At 39.6% G+C, this 19,761-nt stretch overlaps 1 protein-coding gene and 1 long non-coding RNA gene across 4 annotated transcripts in view; one reads left to right on the top strand and one right to left on the bottom strand.

Annotated features, from left to right (window-relative positions):
* LOC139958877 (polycomb complex protein BMI-1-like) overlaps positions 1 to 14,760 on the bottom strand; it is a 28,979-nt gene extending 14,219 nt beyond the window's left edge. Inside the window, exons 1-3 of one of the 3 annotated variants that reach the window (XM_071956287.1) lie at positions 14,535 to 14,760; positions 2,422 to 2,587; positions 1,545 to 1,641 (exon numbers count right to left, since the gene is read on the bottom strand). In XM_071956287.1, the coding sequence (XP_071812388.1) occupies positions 1,545 to 1,641; positions 2,422 to 2,533 (209 nt within the window). In that variant the 5' untranslated portion in view covers positions 2,534 to 2,587; positions 14,535 to 14,760. Of the gene's footprint in view, positions 1 to 1,544; positions 1,642 to 2,421; positions 2,588 to 14,262; positions 14,477 to 14,534 lie in introns of those variants that run through there. The other 2 variants (XM_071956285.1, XM_071956286.1) reach the window with 2 other exon arrangements.
* LOC139958879 (uncharacterized) lies at positions 10,511 to 19,389 on the top strand. Its single transcript, XR_011789896.1, has 3 exons — positions 10,511 to 13,754; positions 18,050 to 18,157; positions 19,245 to 19,389. It is a non-coding gene; the product is annotated as an uncharacterized lncRNA (long non-coding RNA).
* The last annotated feature ends 372 nt before the right edge of the window (positions 19,390 to 19,761 follow it).

The raw sequence follows: 19,761 nt of genomic DNA, 5'->3' as shown, positions 1-19,761 counted from the left end.
TCACTCCTCTCCCATATTTATACCGTATATAAGAGTTTCTTTTTCAAGATCGAAACACATCTTGTGGTTTACTATGAAGCCTACACATTAATAATGCCTTAATATTAGGCTACCGATATAAAGCCCAACAGTTTTATCGCCTGTAAGAAGTATGCTAACCACTTTCATTCCTTTGTGGAGAGGGGGGACATTCAACACGACATGCTGAAGCGATAAATTTTCACCAAAGTTTGATATTTAACGGTAACTTTACCTCACACTTCCCTAAAAACCTTGCTTGCATGATTCATCTTTAAGTGGTGTTCAACTGTGGATTTTTCCCGACTATTCCAGTCTTAACTTCAGAATTGAAGGACTTTCAAGACTAAGACATGATTTTTTCGCCTTTTTCCTGACTTTTTTTCCATACTTTTTATGTTTTCCAGACTGTGTGGGAACCACAAGTCATATTTTAGAAGTGTCTCTCTTGTGATAAGTTTTTAAATAAAGTAAGATGCACACGTAAGATTTATACTGTTCAGTAAAGGTTATACACAATGAATCTATTCAAGCATGTGAAGAAAGTTTGAATTCTTACTCGTTTAATCAATGAATCATCATTCGGATAGTTACCAAATAAAGTCAATATAGGCTCGGATTAACGATAGATTAAAGGATTAAATCATAATGGGTTACATGAACCGTGGATACGAGAGAGAGCAGCAGACATGGTCGTTAGCTGCAACTCCCCTAACTTATAACTGTAGCCATGTAGGCATGTGATCATTAAGTCTAAAATGTATAAAATGTATAAAATATATAAAAGACCATAGGCACGATATCTTTGTCAGAAAACGACTGAGAAGGAATCTTGTTTAACATTTAGGAATGTTTTTACAAGCTCAAATATGCAATTGGGAGACGCCGAATGCCACTATGCGACTGGCATATATAACAATGGCATAGCCAACTGACATAATATGCTCTATTCTGTCATATAATTGAGTATTTTCGGAACTTGTTACAGAAAAACAACCTTTGTAATTGAAGGTGGTGTTTGCAAAAGATGCGACAAAATGCGATTGCAAATAGGCACTTGTATAAGTTCAATGGGCGAGTAATTAATCAAATTGAATTAATCTTCAGCATTCCGTCGACATAGCCACTGTTCCATTTTACTACTTAAAGTACAATAAACAAATCGACATTTCAACGGGTCTTCATTTTTATTTGGCATGAAACCTGACCAGAGTCAAGCTAATGGTCTACATTATTCAGTTGTTACAGGATGAATCTATCGCACAACATCAAAATGATCTAAAATACGAAGCCATAAACACTGTTTTAAAGTTATGAAAGATCAATTTAGTGAATTGAAGTAATCAAGCGGTGTCCTTGATGGTTATTGTTAATGATCGTATAAAGTTGGGTAATAACGGGGATGGGGAATGGGGGATGGGGAATCAATTATTGTAACAACGGAATAGTATACTATAACAATTGCAGCATGATAGGTTGGTTCTGTATGGTTCGGGTCAAATTTCTTACGTATGAGATTTCCTTACCTTGCATTCAGCAAAGGTCTTGTCTTGTGTATCGGAGTATCACAAGTTGGACACTGTATACTGGTACATAGGTAACGGACAAGGCAGCTTCGACAAACTATAAACAAAAAAGCAACATCGTTATTACTGTAAATAAGAAACATAAATAATCGAGGCATGTAGATATTGAAAATATTTCACAGTACATATAGGGATAAACATGTGCACATCATTCGTGCGTATTTGTATCCATGTATGTGAACGTGTCGTCCTAAATATTTCAGAGTACGTATAGGGATAACCATGTGCACATCAGTCGAGACGATGCTGAGATACGGTTAAACACAGGCGACGTTCTTAATTACAGCGGCGGGTATAAAGGCAGTGGGGACAGAGAAGGGGCTTGGAGGGGAGGGCGGGACAGAGATGACATGTAGTTCACGTATTCTCATGTAAGACTCACTTAGTAATGGTAGGCAAAGTACTCGATTGATAGTCTCAACTATATAACACAAACATTATTCTACACAAATATTATTAGAGTGTGTTGTTCCTTTTATATTGAAGTGACCTCAGTATTGGATAGAACCAACCCATGCTTTGCCAGGTGGTGCGTTCACTGCATCACCGTTAAAGCATCATGGACATGGGTAACCATAATTCAAACTATTTTGATCACGTTTTATCCTAGAAATAATGAATAATAAAGATAATCAAAAACGTCTTCTAAGTCAAAAAAGGTATATAATATATGGTTCAATTATTACAAGAAGAAACGTGGCCACGATAATTTCATTAAATATAGTTAGATAAGTCAATAAGCAAACAGGGCTTAGAAAAGCAGATTGGGTTTAGTTCTCAATATTTCAAACTAAAGATATACTTATTAATATCTCACACGAGTGAAGGCATTCTGTTAGTGTGGTAGCGTCTATAAGATAACCTTTACATAGTTTACACGTCAACAGTGGATTCAGGTCAGTCATTTTAATACGAGTCTTCCGATGCATTGTGACTTCAAATACGGTGAAGTCGTGTGACTATCCCGGCAAGGCAAGAAAATCCTGGAAACAAATTAAAATTTTGATCATGAGCAATAATTGATGAATATTATAGTCAATAAAAATATTTCAGAATAAATATTGTCCTTCATTCAATGTTTGTGAAGGGTCTACAAGATGTTACACGGTATGTGATATTTATGTGTGCATGTGTATAAATATATATATTATGAAGTAATGCTATACTTGAGGTTCTGTCTGATGGTACTATATACGTGATGGTTTGGTGGGTGTTTTGTAGATGATGCTAACATTGCTATCGTGACGTTAATACGTGAATGACATGCGCGACATCTATGTGCATCCTTGTACTACCTGTTGATGCTATCGGGTTCATGCTTTACCTGACGCTACACGTAATGACGTAACGTTATTATTGACGTTCTACATGATGTTATATGTATTGATTTCGTGGTGCTAGAGTTGATGCTATTGTTTTCATAGTTGATGCTATACATCGATGCCTTACGTCAAGCTATGACATTATGCTATACTTGGAAGTTTTGCCTCATGCAATAAGGTCTGTGGTGTTTAGTTGATGCTATCGTGATGTTAAGAGGTTAATGCTAATCGTGATGTTAATAGGTGGATACTACCCGTGATTTCTTGGTGCAAGATTTGATGCTATCGTGTTCATAGGGGATAATGCTATTCTTGACGCCACGTAATGACGTTATGTTTTGCTTGACGTTATGTGTGGTGCCATACTATATCTCACAGTAAACTTGTGTTCATGTATACTGTTAAGTGTGTGCTTTGTTGTTTTTATTAGTTTTTCCTTGCTTCCTTATTTCCTTCTTCCTTTCTTGCATCGGAGTGGTCTACTTTGTTAAGCCACGAGGCTTGTTCTAGAGCACTTTCTTTCACAAAAATACGTGCTGCATATTTAACTTAATCAATTATATGTGTTACTGTTGTGGAAAACTGCTAAAAAACAAATAAATGAAATGAAATACGTGATGGTATCGTGGAGTTGCAGGTGATGTTATCGCGTTGTGATCCATGTGACGTGATATCAGTTGACAATCGCGACCGAATGAATGTCAGCTATACACACACGTTTGAAAGCGCAGCAAATATAATACATTATATACCTTTTTATTTTTAATTAAACACGAGCCCTTTACACGAGCCATCACCGCTTAGGCTATTTGTTACAGATTCGTTGTGCTTGAAATAACTCTTTCACTGCAGTTCTTGAAACATCAAAAGGTTGGAAAGAAAACCCAACGTGAACAAAACTAACATAAGAAGCTTTGTCAAACTGTGTCGGTTCGCATTTCGTATAAAAGCTTTCCTTAAAACTTTAGCCTATAGCAATCGCGCCGATAAAATTAACAGCGAGTATAATGAATTATTCATTCATTAATTGCAACGAAAAGATTCAAAGGAATCGCTACGTGACAACGAATATATCTTATTGATTTACTGGTGACAAAACAGCGACGACTCCTAATATTAATTTACAATCTTGAGAGGACTTCACGTCAAAAATGAGTCCGGCTTGTACACATCGTACACTTTATATATATACCGTATATATATATAACTTAAAATGTAATGGAAGAATTATAGGATTGGAACACGTGAACAGCAGAACGGAAATTAGCTAACATGAATTTGGGAATGACATTCGCCTCATTACGGTTTTAAGGTTCAATTGTCCATATACGTGTGTACTCGTACGTATGCAGTATTGTTACTAGGATTTGAAAAGTTAATTATTGTCACATCCGCCTTCAATCAGTCGGCAATTGGCCTGTGCACTAATTGACTCGCATAGCACATGCTTGAAAGCAGCAATGGATGACACATAAATATTGCAAAACCGTTTCAATAAATTAAATAATTGTAAATGTACTGGTAGCTTTCCTGTGTCTTGAAGAAAGTATCTAGTCTATAGCGATCCCATGCATATTAATGGGTGTGCGTTACTCCCAATAAGTTTTTTCTATGCTAATCATGGACTAAACCAACTCATATTTCTTTGGTGCAATATAGTAGCCTATAGGTCTCACCATTTTGTATCTGAAAAGATCTTACGGGTCATTCCATGTCAAATCACAAAAAAACGGGAAGATAAATACACCAACATCTCAGAATTTCTTGAAATTGGTAAATGCAATTACTGTCCACAAAAAAGGCACAATTTCAGTTCTTAGCGAAATCGGGCCTGCGGATCCAAAGTTGCGGACCGCGAATGTTGCGGAAAATCGTGAAAAAGGGCCGGGCCCACAAATTTGAGAGACCCATAACTCGAAAAGTTAGGTCCAATATAGATGGGAAATGTGTCATTTTAAAGCTAATGCAATGAAGGTTAATTATCCACTGTCATGTAGGCTAAATTAATAAACAATTTACATTTGGACCTTTACTTTTACCTTGGAAATGACCTTGCGGAACCATTTTGTTTTCTTCAAAATTATGAACTTTGAATTTTTTTATATCCTATCTATAATTTCAAATAATTGTTTTTTGCTTGAGTCTCTGTAACAGGCATCTAACAATAGTCATCTCAGCAATTATATACAGTTATTATGCTAAATACTTTGAGTTACACCTTGAAATGTGTAGAGAGTGATGTAGTACACAAATGATCAAAACAAGACTTTGTTCTGTGCAGATCTGTGGTATAAATTCACGTCCTTTCAAATGCAGCCACTATTCTGGTTTTATCCTCTTTCGTTATTTTTTAATTTCTGGAGGAAGATGAGGTTAGAGTCGGGGCTTCCAGCAATTATATACAGTTACTGTATAATGTCAAATGTACACAGTTTCATAAAACTAGATGGAGTGTGGTGTTGTAATTCAGTAAGTTTAATTGTTTGTCATTTAAAGGAGATATAAACCACGTGGTTTTGTAGTTACCTCAAAGTAGAGACAGATATTCTTACACCCTCTGAAAAAATAACTACCTTTCCCCAAATTTACATGAATTTTCTAATCATTTTGTTCACACCTATACTGGCCATTATGTAACGAATGCGCTTCAATAATGTCGTGAGCGAGCCACATCGTAAGTTAAACAGTTCCAGCTCTCTGCAAATGAATTGAACACTTGCTCTCAGAGATTGTTCGGAACTTGGTGCAAACTTACGGAAAGCCAAGCATTTGGTTAAGTAAACAAGAGGAAGGAGCAGGGAAGGAAAAACGATACTGTATTATTTCTGACATGAAAAGGTTTCCATGAGAAATCAGAACGTACAAAAGACACACAAGCACCAGGCTTGCCTTCCGTCGCAGAACTGTTCTAGTGTTGGCAGTACTAGCATCGTAGCAACTGCCAGTGTCGGCCACAGATGCGATTTGTGTAGCACGCTCTAGATCTCGTTGTCTCAGTTCCTCCACTGTGTATTCAGGCTCGATTTGATAGCAGTCAAGTCCGAGATCCCAAACGAACATGAAAATAGCTCAGGCATTTTCTACGGAAGCGTAGAAGGGACATTGCATTGACGAGTTACCAACTTGACAAAACGACAATTATCTGCAAATTGACGAGTTGACGAGATGGTAACGTGACAAAATTCAGAAAATTGACGTTTTGACGAAATAACGGATCTCGTCAATGCAACAATTTTCTGCAAATTGACGAGTTGCACACTTACTACCATCTCGACAAGATGACAAACTTCAGAAAATTGTCGTTCTGACGAGATAACGGATCTCGTCAATGCAACAATTTTCTGCAAATTGACGAGTTGCACACTTACTACCATCTCGACAAGATGACAAAATTCAGAAAATTGTCGTTTTGACGAGATAACGGATCTCGTCAATGCAACAGTTTTCTGCAAATTGACGAGTTGCACACTTACTACCATCTCGACAAGATGACAAAATTCAGAAAATTGACGTTTTGACGAGATAACGGATCTCGTCAATGCAACAATTTTCTGCAAATTGACGAGTTGCACACTTACTACCATCTCGACAAGATGACAAAATTCAGAAAATTGTCGTTTTGACGAGATAACGGATCTCGTCAATGCAACAGTTTTCTGCAAATTGACGAGTTGCACACTTACTACCATCTCGACAAGATGACAAAATTCAGAAAATTGACGTTTTGACGAGATAACGGATCTCGTCGATGCAAAAATTTTCTGCAAATTGACGAGTTGCACACTTACTACCATCTCAAGTTGGTAACTCGTCAATGCAATGTCCCTTCTTCCGTAATTTTCAATATGATAGAGAACAGTAAGCACATGATCAGGGGGCGGCGATTTGTTTCAAATATTGGGGGGGGGGGGGGACATTTGTTTGGATGCAGGCGAATTACTATCAAAGCGGAGCGCCACCATTGGTAGGCGCGCAGCGTACAAGAAAATTTCTGGTTTTGATAGCCCCCAGATCACCGGAAATTCTCACTTCTCCGGTTTGAAAATGACCAACCAGATGTACAATTTTGCCTGAGAATCAAGTTTTTCCCAATAGTTATTTTCAATCATAACCTTTTTCAAGATTGTCACCAGTCACACATCATGTTCGATCTCATCGCATCTCCTGTGGATCATTACTTTTGTAGGTAATTCTACGTAACGCCCCACAATACCCGTCAGCCCCACTTTTCAAGGTTTTAAGCCCATTATTTGTTCAGAATTTGTATAATAATTCACTTCAAAACATACCCATAATGTTGCACAAAATTGCATCTATGGACAACCAATATAGAAAAACCCCCTTCAACCCCTGACAGACCGGTCAAAATTGCACGAGTAGAGGGTAGTATGATGAAGATATGTTGTTCAAGGAATTTTCGAAAATTCAGACACAGTTAATTTATTGGTGTACAAATATTAAAACCTCTTATAACGGCTACTATAAAACTTCGATATCATAAAAAAATACCCAAAAAATATGCTCGAGGGGGAGGGGCGGTCTCCACCCTTCCCCCCCCCCTTGGGTACGCGCCTGCGGTTAGAAATCTTGTAGGAAACAGGCCAAATGGAAACCCAGTGAACCCATATCGATGTGGATCATAAATGATGTACTTACACTCATACACAAGAGATGTACAGACATTATGATAATAACCATGAATGACAACATGCTATACGTATGGAACGCGGAAAGGGTCAACACGAGGCGCCGTCCACTCAGAAATGGTCGTTCGCTCAGAAACCGTCCACTTAGAGATCGCCGCTCAAATACAGCAGCCGTCCATTTTGAAATCGCCGCTTAACGTGAGGCGCCGTCCACTTAGAGATGGCCGTTATACACAGACCGTCTAATCAGAGATTGCCGCGCAAACACACCCAACTTTTCGGGAACCGCCCATTCAGAAATGGCCGTTGACTTAGAAACCGTCGCGACTGAGAAATGGTCGCGATTCAGAAATCGTCCATTCAGAGATCGTTCACTCAGAGATCGTTGTCTCAGAGATCGTCCATTTGAGTGACAGCCAAACTTGCCTATTTATATCATGGGTGGGGCGTGAACTTTTCAATCACAGAGTCGAGGTGCATCGACCGTTCGCACTCATACTCGTTCATTGAATTTTCAATCACAAATTAAAATAGATCAAAACGATGATATACAACTCCAGGAATTTGTGAAAATCGGTTTCAACAACAGAAGAACGGCAGATTTGCTTGATTGCAGTGAATCAACTGTTATAAAAGGAGGCGTGCTTCTTTAGGCCTCTGGGAAAAAGATGGATCTTTCGTAATACAAACCTAACGTTAGTATGATTAGTGTATGAGTACGGTGCTGGTATTCCTCAGCTTGGGGCCATTACCTAATAGTAATACTAGACTTGACCCTCATACTCGGTTGTTTTGATCCATTTCATTCAGTATCGGTTATTTCTTTTCGTCTATGAGTTGCTGGTTCCTTTCGAAGTTACAGGAAACTTCTTCGGCATTTTCGACCCCCAATGTGTGGAATATTTCTTCCATCTTATTTCTTTTGGATTCTGGAAACTTTCATTGCATGTGGTCTTCGGTGTACCGAGAAGAAATTACTCTCTAGGGACGACTTGAATGAGGCGGGAACAGTGGCGTAGCTAGGATTTTTTAAGTGGGGGGGGGCCATGGGGGGGCTGTTCTTTCTTGTGGGGGGGGGGGGGCCGGGTTACTATCTGAGCGGAGCGCCACCTTGGTTGGCGCGGAGCGTACAGAGAAAATTTGAGATTTCAGCACCCCCCAGATCGCAGGAGATGGCACCTGTGAGGCAAAATAGCAACCAAAAAGATGTGCAACTTTGGTGACAGAAATGCAAAAAAAAAAAATTCTCTCTTTCATGCTGACTGGCCTTGCCAACTCAGCCAGACTTTTAACTTGAGTGAAGTTGACATCAAAGGCGTACGGGACCATTTCAGTTTGGGGGGGGCAGAACTTTTTGTGCCCGAAAGTTCCCGTGACACTATCTAAGCGGAGCGCCACCATCGGTTGGCGCGTAGCGAACAAGAAAATTTTGGCACACAATGCCTCTCAGATTGCCGGAAACGGCACTTCTGAGGCCTTGCAAGTTGCATCTAAACATTCTTTATTTTATAATCTCACGTTTTAGAAATCTACAGTTCCCCAAAAATTTGGTAAATAAGAAGAAGAAAAAATGGTAACATCACTTTGAAGGGGAAAAATGGGACAGTATATTTTTTAAGCTGCTATATTTAGTTACCTTATTTATTATTTTAACACAGTACTCAGCTACCTCCAGAAAAACATTGTTCAACGACACGTAGGCGGGATAATGTCGCTGTGTCGGGTGAGACTGCAATTTGTCTCACAAAAAAGTATAAAATATAACAAAGAATATGATAAAACCTGTACTTCTAGGCTTGTAGACACTCCCCCCCCCCCCACCATCCATGAAAAAGAAAATGTTTCTTTTATACACTCATGTCGGGGATATCCAGGTCAAGGGCGGCGGAAGCACTTTTAATCTGGGGGGGGGGCACCGACATCAAAGGGCACTTTGCAGAAATTCGATTGGAATGATGCAGCGTTATATTCAGTACCCTTTATAACTCTTATTGTATTATCTTATTTGTGTATACACATCACTCCATCAACGTCACCCCCCCCCCCCCCCCTCAAGGAAAATATGCATACTAGCACTGCAATATCCAATGCGCAAATTGGGAAACAAGGAACATGTTTTCTTTTGAGACAAAATGAGGTGAAATCATGTTAGTTGCTAATGTAGGAATCTTCCGAATTAGAGTTTTTTTCTTGTTAAAATCTTAACAATTTTTTTCCATTCGAAAATGCTTTGAGTTTGACTCACAGAAATTCGTTAAAAGTCACAGGCTTAGCCAGGATTTGCAAAGTTGTATGCACGGCTATCTGAGCGGAGCGCCACCATCGGTTGGCGCGGAGCGTACTTTTATAAAATTTTTGGTTTTACAAACCCCTCAGATGGCCGGAAACGGCCCTTCCCGAGTGTTCATTCTGGTTCCCTGGCCTCTTGCTAACTTGAGGCACCTCAATTTTTATGTAGAAAAAAGGCACATTTCTAACTTGAGGAAAAGTGGGGGAGGGGCACGTGCCCCCTTTTTCCCCCCGGTTCCGCCGCCCTTGGTCCAGGTATACAATTGACTAGTTAGAAGAAAAAAATTGATCGTGCAAAAAGCGTGGTAGCCCAGATGAACTGCGCTTACGGTGGTGTTACACGGAAATATTCGGGCATCATGATGCTAAATAAAGAAAATCATGGAATTGCCGGGCAAAAATTTGAAAAAGATTCGGGCAAGCTACTGCATATATATATATATATATATATATATATATATATATATATATACATGTATATATATATATATATATATATATATATATATATATATTTCCAGAGGACAAGAAATTCGGGCAAAAGTCCTGAAAAATTCGGGCAGCCTAAGAGGAGAAAAAATATATATATATATATATTTTTTTTTCTCCTCTTAGGCTGCCCGAATTTTTCAGGACTTTCGCCCGAATTTCTTGTCCTCTGGAAATTTAGGGGGCAGTCTGCCCCCCTGCACCCCCCGCCTCGAACGCCTATGGTTGGCATCATTTGTTGTTTCAAGGTGTCAAGGCCTTTCTCCCAACTCAAACCCCTGTGGGCTACCGGTAGGTTTGCAGGAAATGCCCACATGTGGACTTAAATAGCATTAGAGGAAGGGGATGGAAGACTAACACGCATCGATGTTTCGGTAATGGTCCACATTGGTGGCTCGGTGCTAATTAGGCCATTTATTGGGTTTCTTGAGGCAGCTGTCATCAGAATCTGGGTTTTTGTGCCAATCGATGACCGATTACATGTATTGGTAGATATCGATATCGCGCAGCACATGCACAAGGTTCGTGGTGTATGGTCGCAACCGTCGCATCGACCATTGCCATGCCATGCTGTATGACCATTCTCATGATTACTACAGATATTGTATTATTCTTATTCTGCCAGATGCAGACGAGAAAATTGTGTAACTCTATATCCCAAATTATTGAACAAAAAATATTAGTGAATCCCACTGATGAGTTTTTTTTTTTTTTTTTTACAATTTTTTTTTACAATTTTTTTTACCCCATTCCCAGTGGGGGGGCCAGTGGGGGGGCCAGCCGATTTCATGGGGGGCCCCGGCCCCCCAGGCCCCCCCCGTAGCTACGCCACTGGGCGGGAACAACAGCGTTCTACTGTAACAGCTCGGTGTACGCTACTGGGCGGGAGCACAGCCGGTAAATAGTCCGCGCCCACTTAAAGATGAACGATAGTAATTTTTCAGCATCGACGAAAAAATACGATTTTATTCAAGAGTATTCTAGTTGGTTTCCATATTACACATGTGAAAATTCAAGTCAATCCGATGTTGGGAAAGGCTTAAAAAAAATTCCTAAACTCGTTGATTTTTTAAACAAAAATTGGGCTTATCGCGAACAGCGATATGATGATCACGTGATCTACAGTGACATGTGACGTCATTATGATGATAGAAAAAAGTGAGCTCGGCGTAGTGTACTTCAGCAGTGTGCACTTAGTGTGTAAGTTTAGTTGCAACCTACACTATATTGGACTCGACAAACAACCTAAACCAGAGAGGAGATTTGATACTCTGCGTGAGATATTTAACGGTCTAATTTTAATAAGGTGTTATTGTTCCTGCTTTTTCTTATCGTTTTAGTGAAGCCGACTGCCCCAATGTAAATTACGGAATAATCGGTCATAGAGCCATCTTGGGCCCAATTGAAATTTGCGTGTGGCAAGGTCACTAAAGTAAAACAAGTTTGAAAGATTGATGCTTTTATGCCGCATTATTTATATATATCCCGATAAATGCAACAGTAAATGTTGGAACTGGAAGACATGTCAGAAGTGAACAACCTAATGACTATGTGAGGAGAGAATCCACGTGCAAATTTCAATTGGGGCATGGACGTCGCTTAGGCAGAGTTTTTTGGGCAGAGATGTGTTCATACCCTCCAAATCACCAGGGCCGTCTTAACGCATGGGCCCACTGGGCCCTGGCCCAGGGCCCCGGGATGTCAGGGGCCCCGCAATCGTAGTAACCCCATGTCTTAATGTGGGAGCAAAACTTATTGAATAGGCCATTATGCCTGATTGAATTCGATACTTGACAACTTGTGACGAGAGTTGGTGAAACACTTGAGAGTTTGACATTAAATATTCCAATCTGAGTTGGCAACCCTGGAATATACAATGCTCCGAAGGCTTACAACACCAGTTGGTCAAAGTTGGTCATAAGAACCTACGCTAGTCTCTCCTACTATTAACAGTACACTCAATTCACCTAATAGGTGCAATTATGTTTCACCATGAGGAGCATGCTACTAGTAAGTTCATGTTCCTCGGGCAATCCCTTAAAAATATTTCAGGTTCTTGGCGACTACGTTGCGTTAGATAGTGTAAAACCGCCTACACCCCCCTTTCATTTCTATGCATGATGGTTACAAATTGTACTGGGGAACGTTTATTTTCAAGGTTAAAACTAATCAAGAAAAATCTCCGGAACAGAATGGGGCAACGGCGACTTAATAGGCTCTCTGTCATGTGCAACGAAAGCGACATCCTCAAAAAGATTGACTCTCAGCCAATCATACAACAATTTACGATCAAGAAATGCCGCAAGCTCCGATAGTTTCCCCAGTTGAAAGACTCAACACAAGGTTGTTACAAATAGTGGACTAGTATTGTTAGCAGTGGCGTAGGAAGGTACTTTTGAGTGGGGGGGGGGGGGCTGAAGACTGATGGCCGGCCTGGGGGAGGGGTCTAAGGGGAGGGTTCTTTTTTGTATTTCCAGGTGGCCTCAGATGCAATTTGGGAGGGGGACACCCCCTCACCCCCTCCCCTTTGGATTTTTTATTTCCAGGTGGCCTCAGATGCAATTTGGTGCAATATAGCACACTTCAACACCCACTCCAGTTTGTAAATAATTTTGCATTTTCACCTGGCCTTAGATGCAATTCGGTGCTCCAAATGAGATTTTTTTCTCATTTGGAAATGAAAAAGGGGTTTTCTGACTTGCGAAGCGGGGGGGGGGGGGCGGAATAATACTTCCGCCCCACCATATTTTTCACTGGGGGGGCTGGCGCCCCCCAGCCCCCCGGTTCCTACGCCCTTGATTTTTAGGGAAGGGATGGAGGGCAACTGGAAGATTACTCTTCTATAATGTATTTCAGCTTTTAGATATATCACGTATGTTATTCAGCTAAAGTTTTATGCTTTATGCGCGACATAGGGAGGGGTGGTAAATGCAGGCATGTCTATGCTTGAGCGATTGTCAAGGATGTCAATTTTTCACGCAACTTTTTTCGAACTCACTTGACTGAGGGGCCCCGCTCCATTGCCGGGCCCAGGGCCCGGTGATCTCTTAAGACGGCCCTGTATTTCCCCTCTTAAAGTTTATAGCCATGATGGGAACTCGAATGGGTTCCAAGTTCCAAAACAAGATCCCCGCCTATCCAAGTTGCAGCTAAACAAAAAACTTCATGGTCACGCAGAATATTTGTGTACAGTTAATCAAGGCTCTATTTGTAGGCGTTTCATTTTAGACGCACCATATCCCTAAGTCTACGAAGCCAGTTATTTTCTAAACAAGAAATACCGTATAACTATAAAGCTGCCTCATGGTTGCTGGGCCTGCAGAAATTACGTGCTTAGTGATGGTGTCATATATCCCTTTTATCATACAGCACTGTTATTGATACCAGCTCCCTGGTCATATCATGTGAGTGAATGACTATCATTATTTTTGTCTATTAAAACCTTGCCTAACGTAGTGCTGAGATAGTATACCAGTGGTTATTTCGACGATATACTACTAACAAGTATAGGCTACGACGATCTGATGTAGGCGTATAGGGCCTATGAACGTCCTATTTAACTTAGGCTATGTCGAGCCCATAGTCGAGCCCCATTGGGTTACTAAACTCTTGCTGGCTGTGAAGCCAGATAAGAAAGCCATGACATGCCATATAAGAAAGCCATGACATGCCATTTACACAAGATAGCCTACCATGGTTGTATAACGGATCTACTACCACTTACAGTATCAATCTTACTGAGTTTTTTTAAGCCGACCGTACAGATCGTGCTAGGCTACGTATAAGCTAGGGATAAAAGTGTCTTCTTGCAACCACGGTAATGCATGTTCATGTAAGTAGCTAATGTACGCTATGATTGAGTTACAACCAGCAGAGTAACTGAGCACAAACTGCCACGATAGGGATACTGACCTTATTTTTGTAAAATAACGGTCCATGCGCTCCGAGAACGGGGAGAGTTTTTGTCCTATAGCCCTACATATGTTACTTGTTAACTTTCTTGCTCTGATCCTCAAATCGAGTTTTTCCCCTCAGACTTCTTTATGAATGAATCTGATTAAATTGGCCGACAGTTTCAATATATTGATACATTGGTAACCTTTCGCATGTATAGGCAATTATGCATATCTTAAAATATCACTTAACCTAGCCGAATAAAAACACGAACGTGATAATTAACTCACCAATGTCGGTCACTGCTTTGCTTGATGATTTAAGATCATGCGAATCCTACGGGTTTATTCACTGCTTTTCATTATATACACAGCAATAGAGCCTATAGCGCATTCAATTTAATTCAACAACACAGCACAACACATGTCTAGCACTATACAGAATAAATATAACGTGAATGGCGGCAATCACCGTGACGTGAAATACGCACGAGTATTGCAGGATGTGTATCAGTGTATACATATATGCGACTTATAGCTGTATGCGGTCTCCTTGTTGAAGTTGGACTTCATTCAGAAATTCATTTCTTCGGTTTTGTGAGTTGATTGATTCGGCACACCTAAATGTAAACTTTACGTAAACTTTACATCGTTAAACATTTAAAGTAATTGTTGAGGTAACACTGAATCAGGAAATTACAGATAACGAGTAAACTAAGGGTTTTACGGTTCAGTACAGTTACGCATAAGCATTGTCTAAATCGTACGGTATAGTATCATATACACATGGAAGGAAATGTAGTATCGGTAACTTCCCATGGATAGGACTACTCTGCTACTTAAAAGTAGGCTGTGACAAGTACGGCAGAACCGGGGAGGGGCTCAATCCCTCACTTTTTAGTCAAAATAATTTGCAATCATAAAGCCCAAGCGATAGCCCGAAAATATTGATAAACGACCGGCTATAATCATCAAAATTGGAGGCCTAAATTTACACTAAAGCGTGCATGTAGGCCTATAGTGTAAAAGAAAAATGTCCCACTTTCATGATATATAACCGAAATCATTCAAGAGTTGCTGTAGACCTTTCGTTACCTTTATAATCCTTAACACTATCCTATCAAACTTTGCTACCACCACCCTATACCATAGCCCATACTTAACTTCCCACTCGAATCCTCCAAAATTTCAAGAAAAGTTTATATTTTGACATTTTAATAGTCTAACGTTTAGTATGACATTTTCAAGGAACACGTTGAAATATCCATATCATAATATTAGAGGACGTATACGTTAGTGAGATTTAACATATGAGAATTCATGTTGAACAACCCAGAAGCTTGAGGGAAATAAAGTCGTAATTATGAGTCGTAAGTTTGAGGAAAGAGTTAAAATTACGAGATATAACATATCGTAGTCGAAATTTTCATAAATAGTTGAGAATATAGACGAAATTTTGAAATGAAAAAAGTCGAAAGTTTGAGTTAAATACTGTCCAAATATTTGATTTTGTATAAACAGAAATCCCCCCCCCCCAAAAAAAAAGAAAAAAAAAAAAACCCGTAGACATTCTGATATTCAAGTTAGACCTATAGCTTAAAATTTCAAGGAAAAAAGTCAAACCTCTGAGCACAACAGCGACCTTTTGAGACTATTGAAAGTTTCCGTTACTCTCCTATCTAGGCCCATCGTTGCATCAATATAGTGCAATTCGTCTGGCGAATATGCCTAAACTGGACACCGGATTTCTCCCACCCCTCCCACAGTTGTTGATAGCTTCCACGTGCATACCTCTCTGCTGTTGATGCTCCAATATTTGCTTTTGACTTCTCAGACGACAAAGTTCGAGATATCTTGGTCTCACCCCCCCCCCCCCCTCTTCCTTAAAGTCGGCTCCCGTGCCGTCCCTCTGTTGGACCATGGAGGTAAAATCTGTTTTTACCTCCATGGTTGGACTGAGTGGGTTTGTGGGTCACGGCTAGTTTTTTTGTTGTTGTATAGCCTCAGGTTCAATACACCATGATACGTGATACTGCCATAGGTTACAGAGCATGGACAGACACTGCCAAATTCAGTAGACCAGTCAAACAGCTTTACGGCTTTATAGGAATCACAAATGATTTCGATTTGGATAGAATCATGTTTCATCTCTAGAGTAAAGCAAATATGTCACCAAAACAGCTCTGGACATACAATCAGCGTCCATAGCCTAGTGGTTAGGGTGTCCGCATATAAAGCGGGAGGCCCGGGTTCGAATACCGGTGGAGGCTGGAAGTTTTTTCACTGTTCTGGAGTTTCCTTCTCATTACGTTTACAATTATATATATTCATTTGCCTTTTTCGTTTACCTCCATTTCAATAACAAAAGTCTGTTCAAAGTTTCTCTTTCGAGATCCGGCTTTATAGGAATCACAGATGATTTCGAGATGGTAAGAATCATGTTTCTTCTCTAGAGTAAGGCAAATATGTCACCAAAACAGAACTAGTGTTGTTCGATACAGGTGACAAACGCCTACAGTGGAAATACGACCTTCACTACCGGTTTCGAACCTCTGGACATACAATCAGCGTCCATAGCCTATAGTGGTAAGGGTGTCCGCATATTAAGCGGGAGTCCCGGGTTCGAATACCGATGGAGGCTGGAAGTTCTTTCACTGTTCTGGATTTTTGAACACACTACAATTTCACATACATACACACATACATATATAAACACATGGAGGAGGGTATGTCAATAAATGAATATTCATGAGTTAAGTAACTATAACGTATACTGCATAGCTAAGAAGAGGCGCATATATATACATATGGAGGAGGGTTTGTAATTTTATGAATATTAATTTGTTTTGTTAACATGCTCCTAAACACAAGATTTGGCTAATAAATACTTTGTGTAAGGTGTAAAAAGGGTGAGGGGGGGGGTGCACCCGTAGTGGTGGTACAAATCTTCCCCGGCTAAATGAAAAACTCCTCCGACTGAACCAGGTTCTTCGGATGTGTGTGTGTATTTTGGGGGGGGGGGGGGTATTTGCCTCTTTGCGCGCGCCCTGGGTCCTGCTCTGGACACTGCGATCGTAATAGAAACTACAGCTGCATATAGCAATACACCTCAGACGGTATTATTCAGTATATATGAAAGCTAAGAATTATCCTATATATATGTTGTTTCACGTGTCAACGTTTTCAGCTAACGACAATCACCTAATTTGAAGCCACATTAATTGCACATATATAATAATGTCCCTTTCGTTGTTTCTTTGCTGTTTCCAACTGGGATTGGGAAGGGGTCGGGGGGGGGGTTAGAGGCACCATATATCCAAGGGTATATCAACAGTATCATTGCGGATCGGGTATTAAGGACGGACAATATTACATTAGAAACAGTTCGATTGGGTATTGGTTTACAGGGGCATATCTGCTATACTGTACAGCGGACACATTACGATCATCATCGGTCGGTGAATCATCGCCTGAAAAACAAAAGAGGAAAGATTTTAAGTTGCATAAATTGTTTGATGTGTTAGTGGATGACGAAATAACTGGTATATAGGATCTGACCAATCCATTTAGTCTTGTTAGATCTGTTTGTCGGAAAAAAATTAGGGACCAATATATAATTTGGGCTCAAATATTAGAAACTTCTTTAAACTCATGGCACCCTACTCTAATTAAACATCTATATCTATGTGCTTGATGTCCTCTGTGTTCAGTGAAACATTTTGGTCGTTAAATAACTTTCTTGGCATGTGTAAAATATCGTAATGAAAACATTCAACTTGTCCTTAGTCTATTTCTTACTTTAACAGCAAAACGAGTCTTCCTTCAAGATGATAAAAGTTATGCCAGTTCTAGAAGAATTAACATCGGTGGACGAACCTTTTCTATGCTACTTAACACATAAAAGACGAGAATTTGTAAGTAGGCCTATCGTAACGTGTAGCCTGAAGGACTCTGTGCTGTAGCTACTACCAAGCATTGATATGTTAGCCGGATAGTTTAAAGAGAATGCCGGTTTGTTTTTATATTATTATTATGATTATTAAATTATGGTTACTGACTTCCAGGTAACGTGATACAGAAATACATACATGTTCTACTTAGCCTCTGTTACTACTTAGCCTCTGTTACCTTCAACCTAATTCACTCTAGCTAGTCTTTTCCATACAAATTCAAGCGTTAGAGATTACAATCGCTTTCACAATACTATCATTGTAGGACTTTGTACGTTGTACAATAGCCGACTCAGTTAATTAATTTTTAGTGACTGTGTGCTGACATTTTTTATGTAGCTAATCCATCAGTGACGTAGACAGACCTGCTCTGAATGTAAATAGGAATATCATGTATGTATAGATATTGTCAAGATAATGTATGTGTAAATACACAGTAATCTCTACTTGCTCCTAGAGATGTATTTATTATAAATAAAATATGTATTGCATTAAGAGTGATACAGTAGTCCAAGAACTTCTCATGTTACAATGCTTATTGCTGAGGTCCTCATTGATGTAGTATATAGTTAAAGGTTATTTGGATGTACCACACAATTGAAAATTCATTTGTTTAAGTTTGCAGTATTATTTAATGCATTCAACTGCAAATATATTTGTCCGTATCGTTCGTTGAGCAGAACTGGATAAACTTTGTCCAAATTGCAAAAATAACGACATAATGTGAGAATTAAGACGTTTATGTCATTCTGTCACCAAGCCGCTATTTACACTTTCATATCGAAACAAGTTTCAGAGAATTGAAAAAGGCTTAAACTTTCACTTTAACACTGTTTTTGTGTTTTCTGTATCGACTAGGCTCCCTCACCAAATAAACTGTAAGCATAGAGGACCAAAATTAGACCCGGCCCCAGCCCCACACCCGTTCCCACCCCCGTTCTCACCCCATCACAAAACGGACGAATTGGGGCATTATTCCTGTCGACATATTTTCCTGAATATTCTACGATACAAAGTGATCTTCTCGTCTCCCTTGTTCTCTCGCATCCAGGTAAATATATCCTCAAGTGTTGATCTCGACCAGCGATCTCAGTTCACAGAATTGGGAAAACATGATATTCGAACAACACTGTCTCCTTCAAATTCGGAAAAACATCGTGTTTTGCTGAAACTGAATTATGCCAAGGGTTACTCGCAAAGACAAATAAATATATATATATATATACATACATACATATATATATATATGTATATATATATATATATATATATATACATACATACATACATATATATATATATATATATATATTTGTTATAATAATTATTATTTTGACCTTATCACAACAACTCAGCTCACCCCCCCCCCCCCCCAAGTAGGTCCCTGTTTGGCATGTAAAACAAATTATGATAGCACAAAGCTAACAATTAATTTACATCTAAATTCCCCATTTGGCTTCCCCTCAGCATATAAGCTACGGCTACCATCAGTATGCCTTAATGTGCTTTTATATCTTCCATTACCTGTGTAAAACATCAGAAGGCAGAGCTTATAAAGTACCGTGAAG

This window comes from Apostichopus japonicus, chromosome 18, assembly GCF_037975245.1.
Source record: "Apostichopus japonicus isolate 1M-3 chromosome 18, ASM3797524v1, whole genome shotgun sequence".
In the NCBI taxonomy this organism is placed as follows: Eukaryota; Metazoa; Echinodermata; class Holothuroidea; order Aspidochirotida; family Stichopodidae; genus Apostichopus; species Apostichopus japonicus.
Note: the sequence above shows the minus strand (reverse complement) of the source record. Positions and strands in the feature narration are given on the sequence as shown.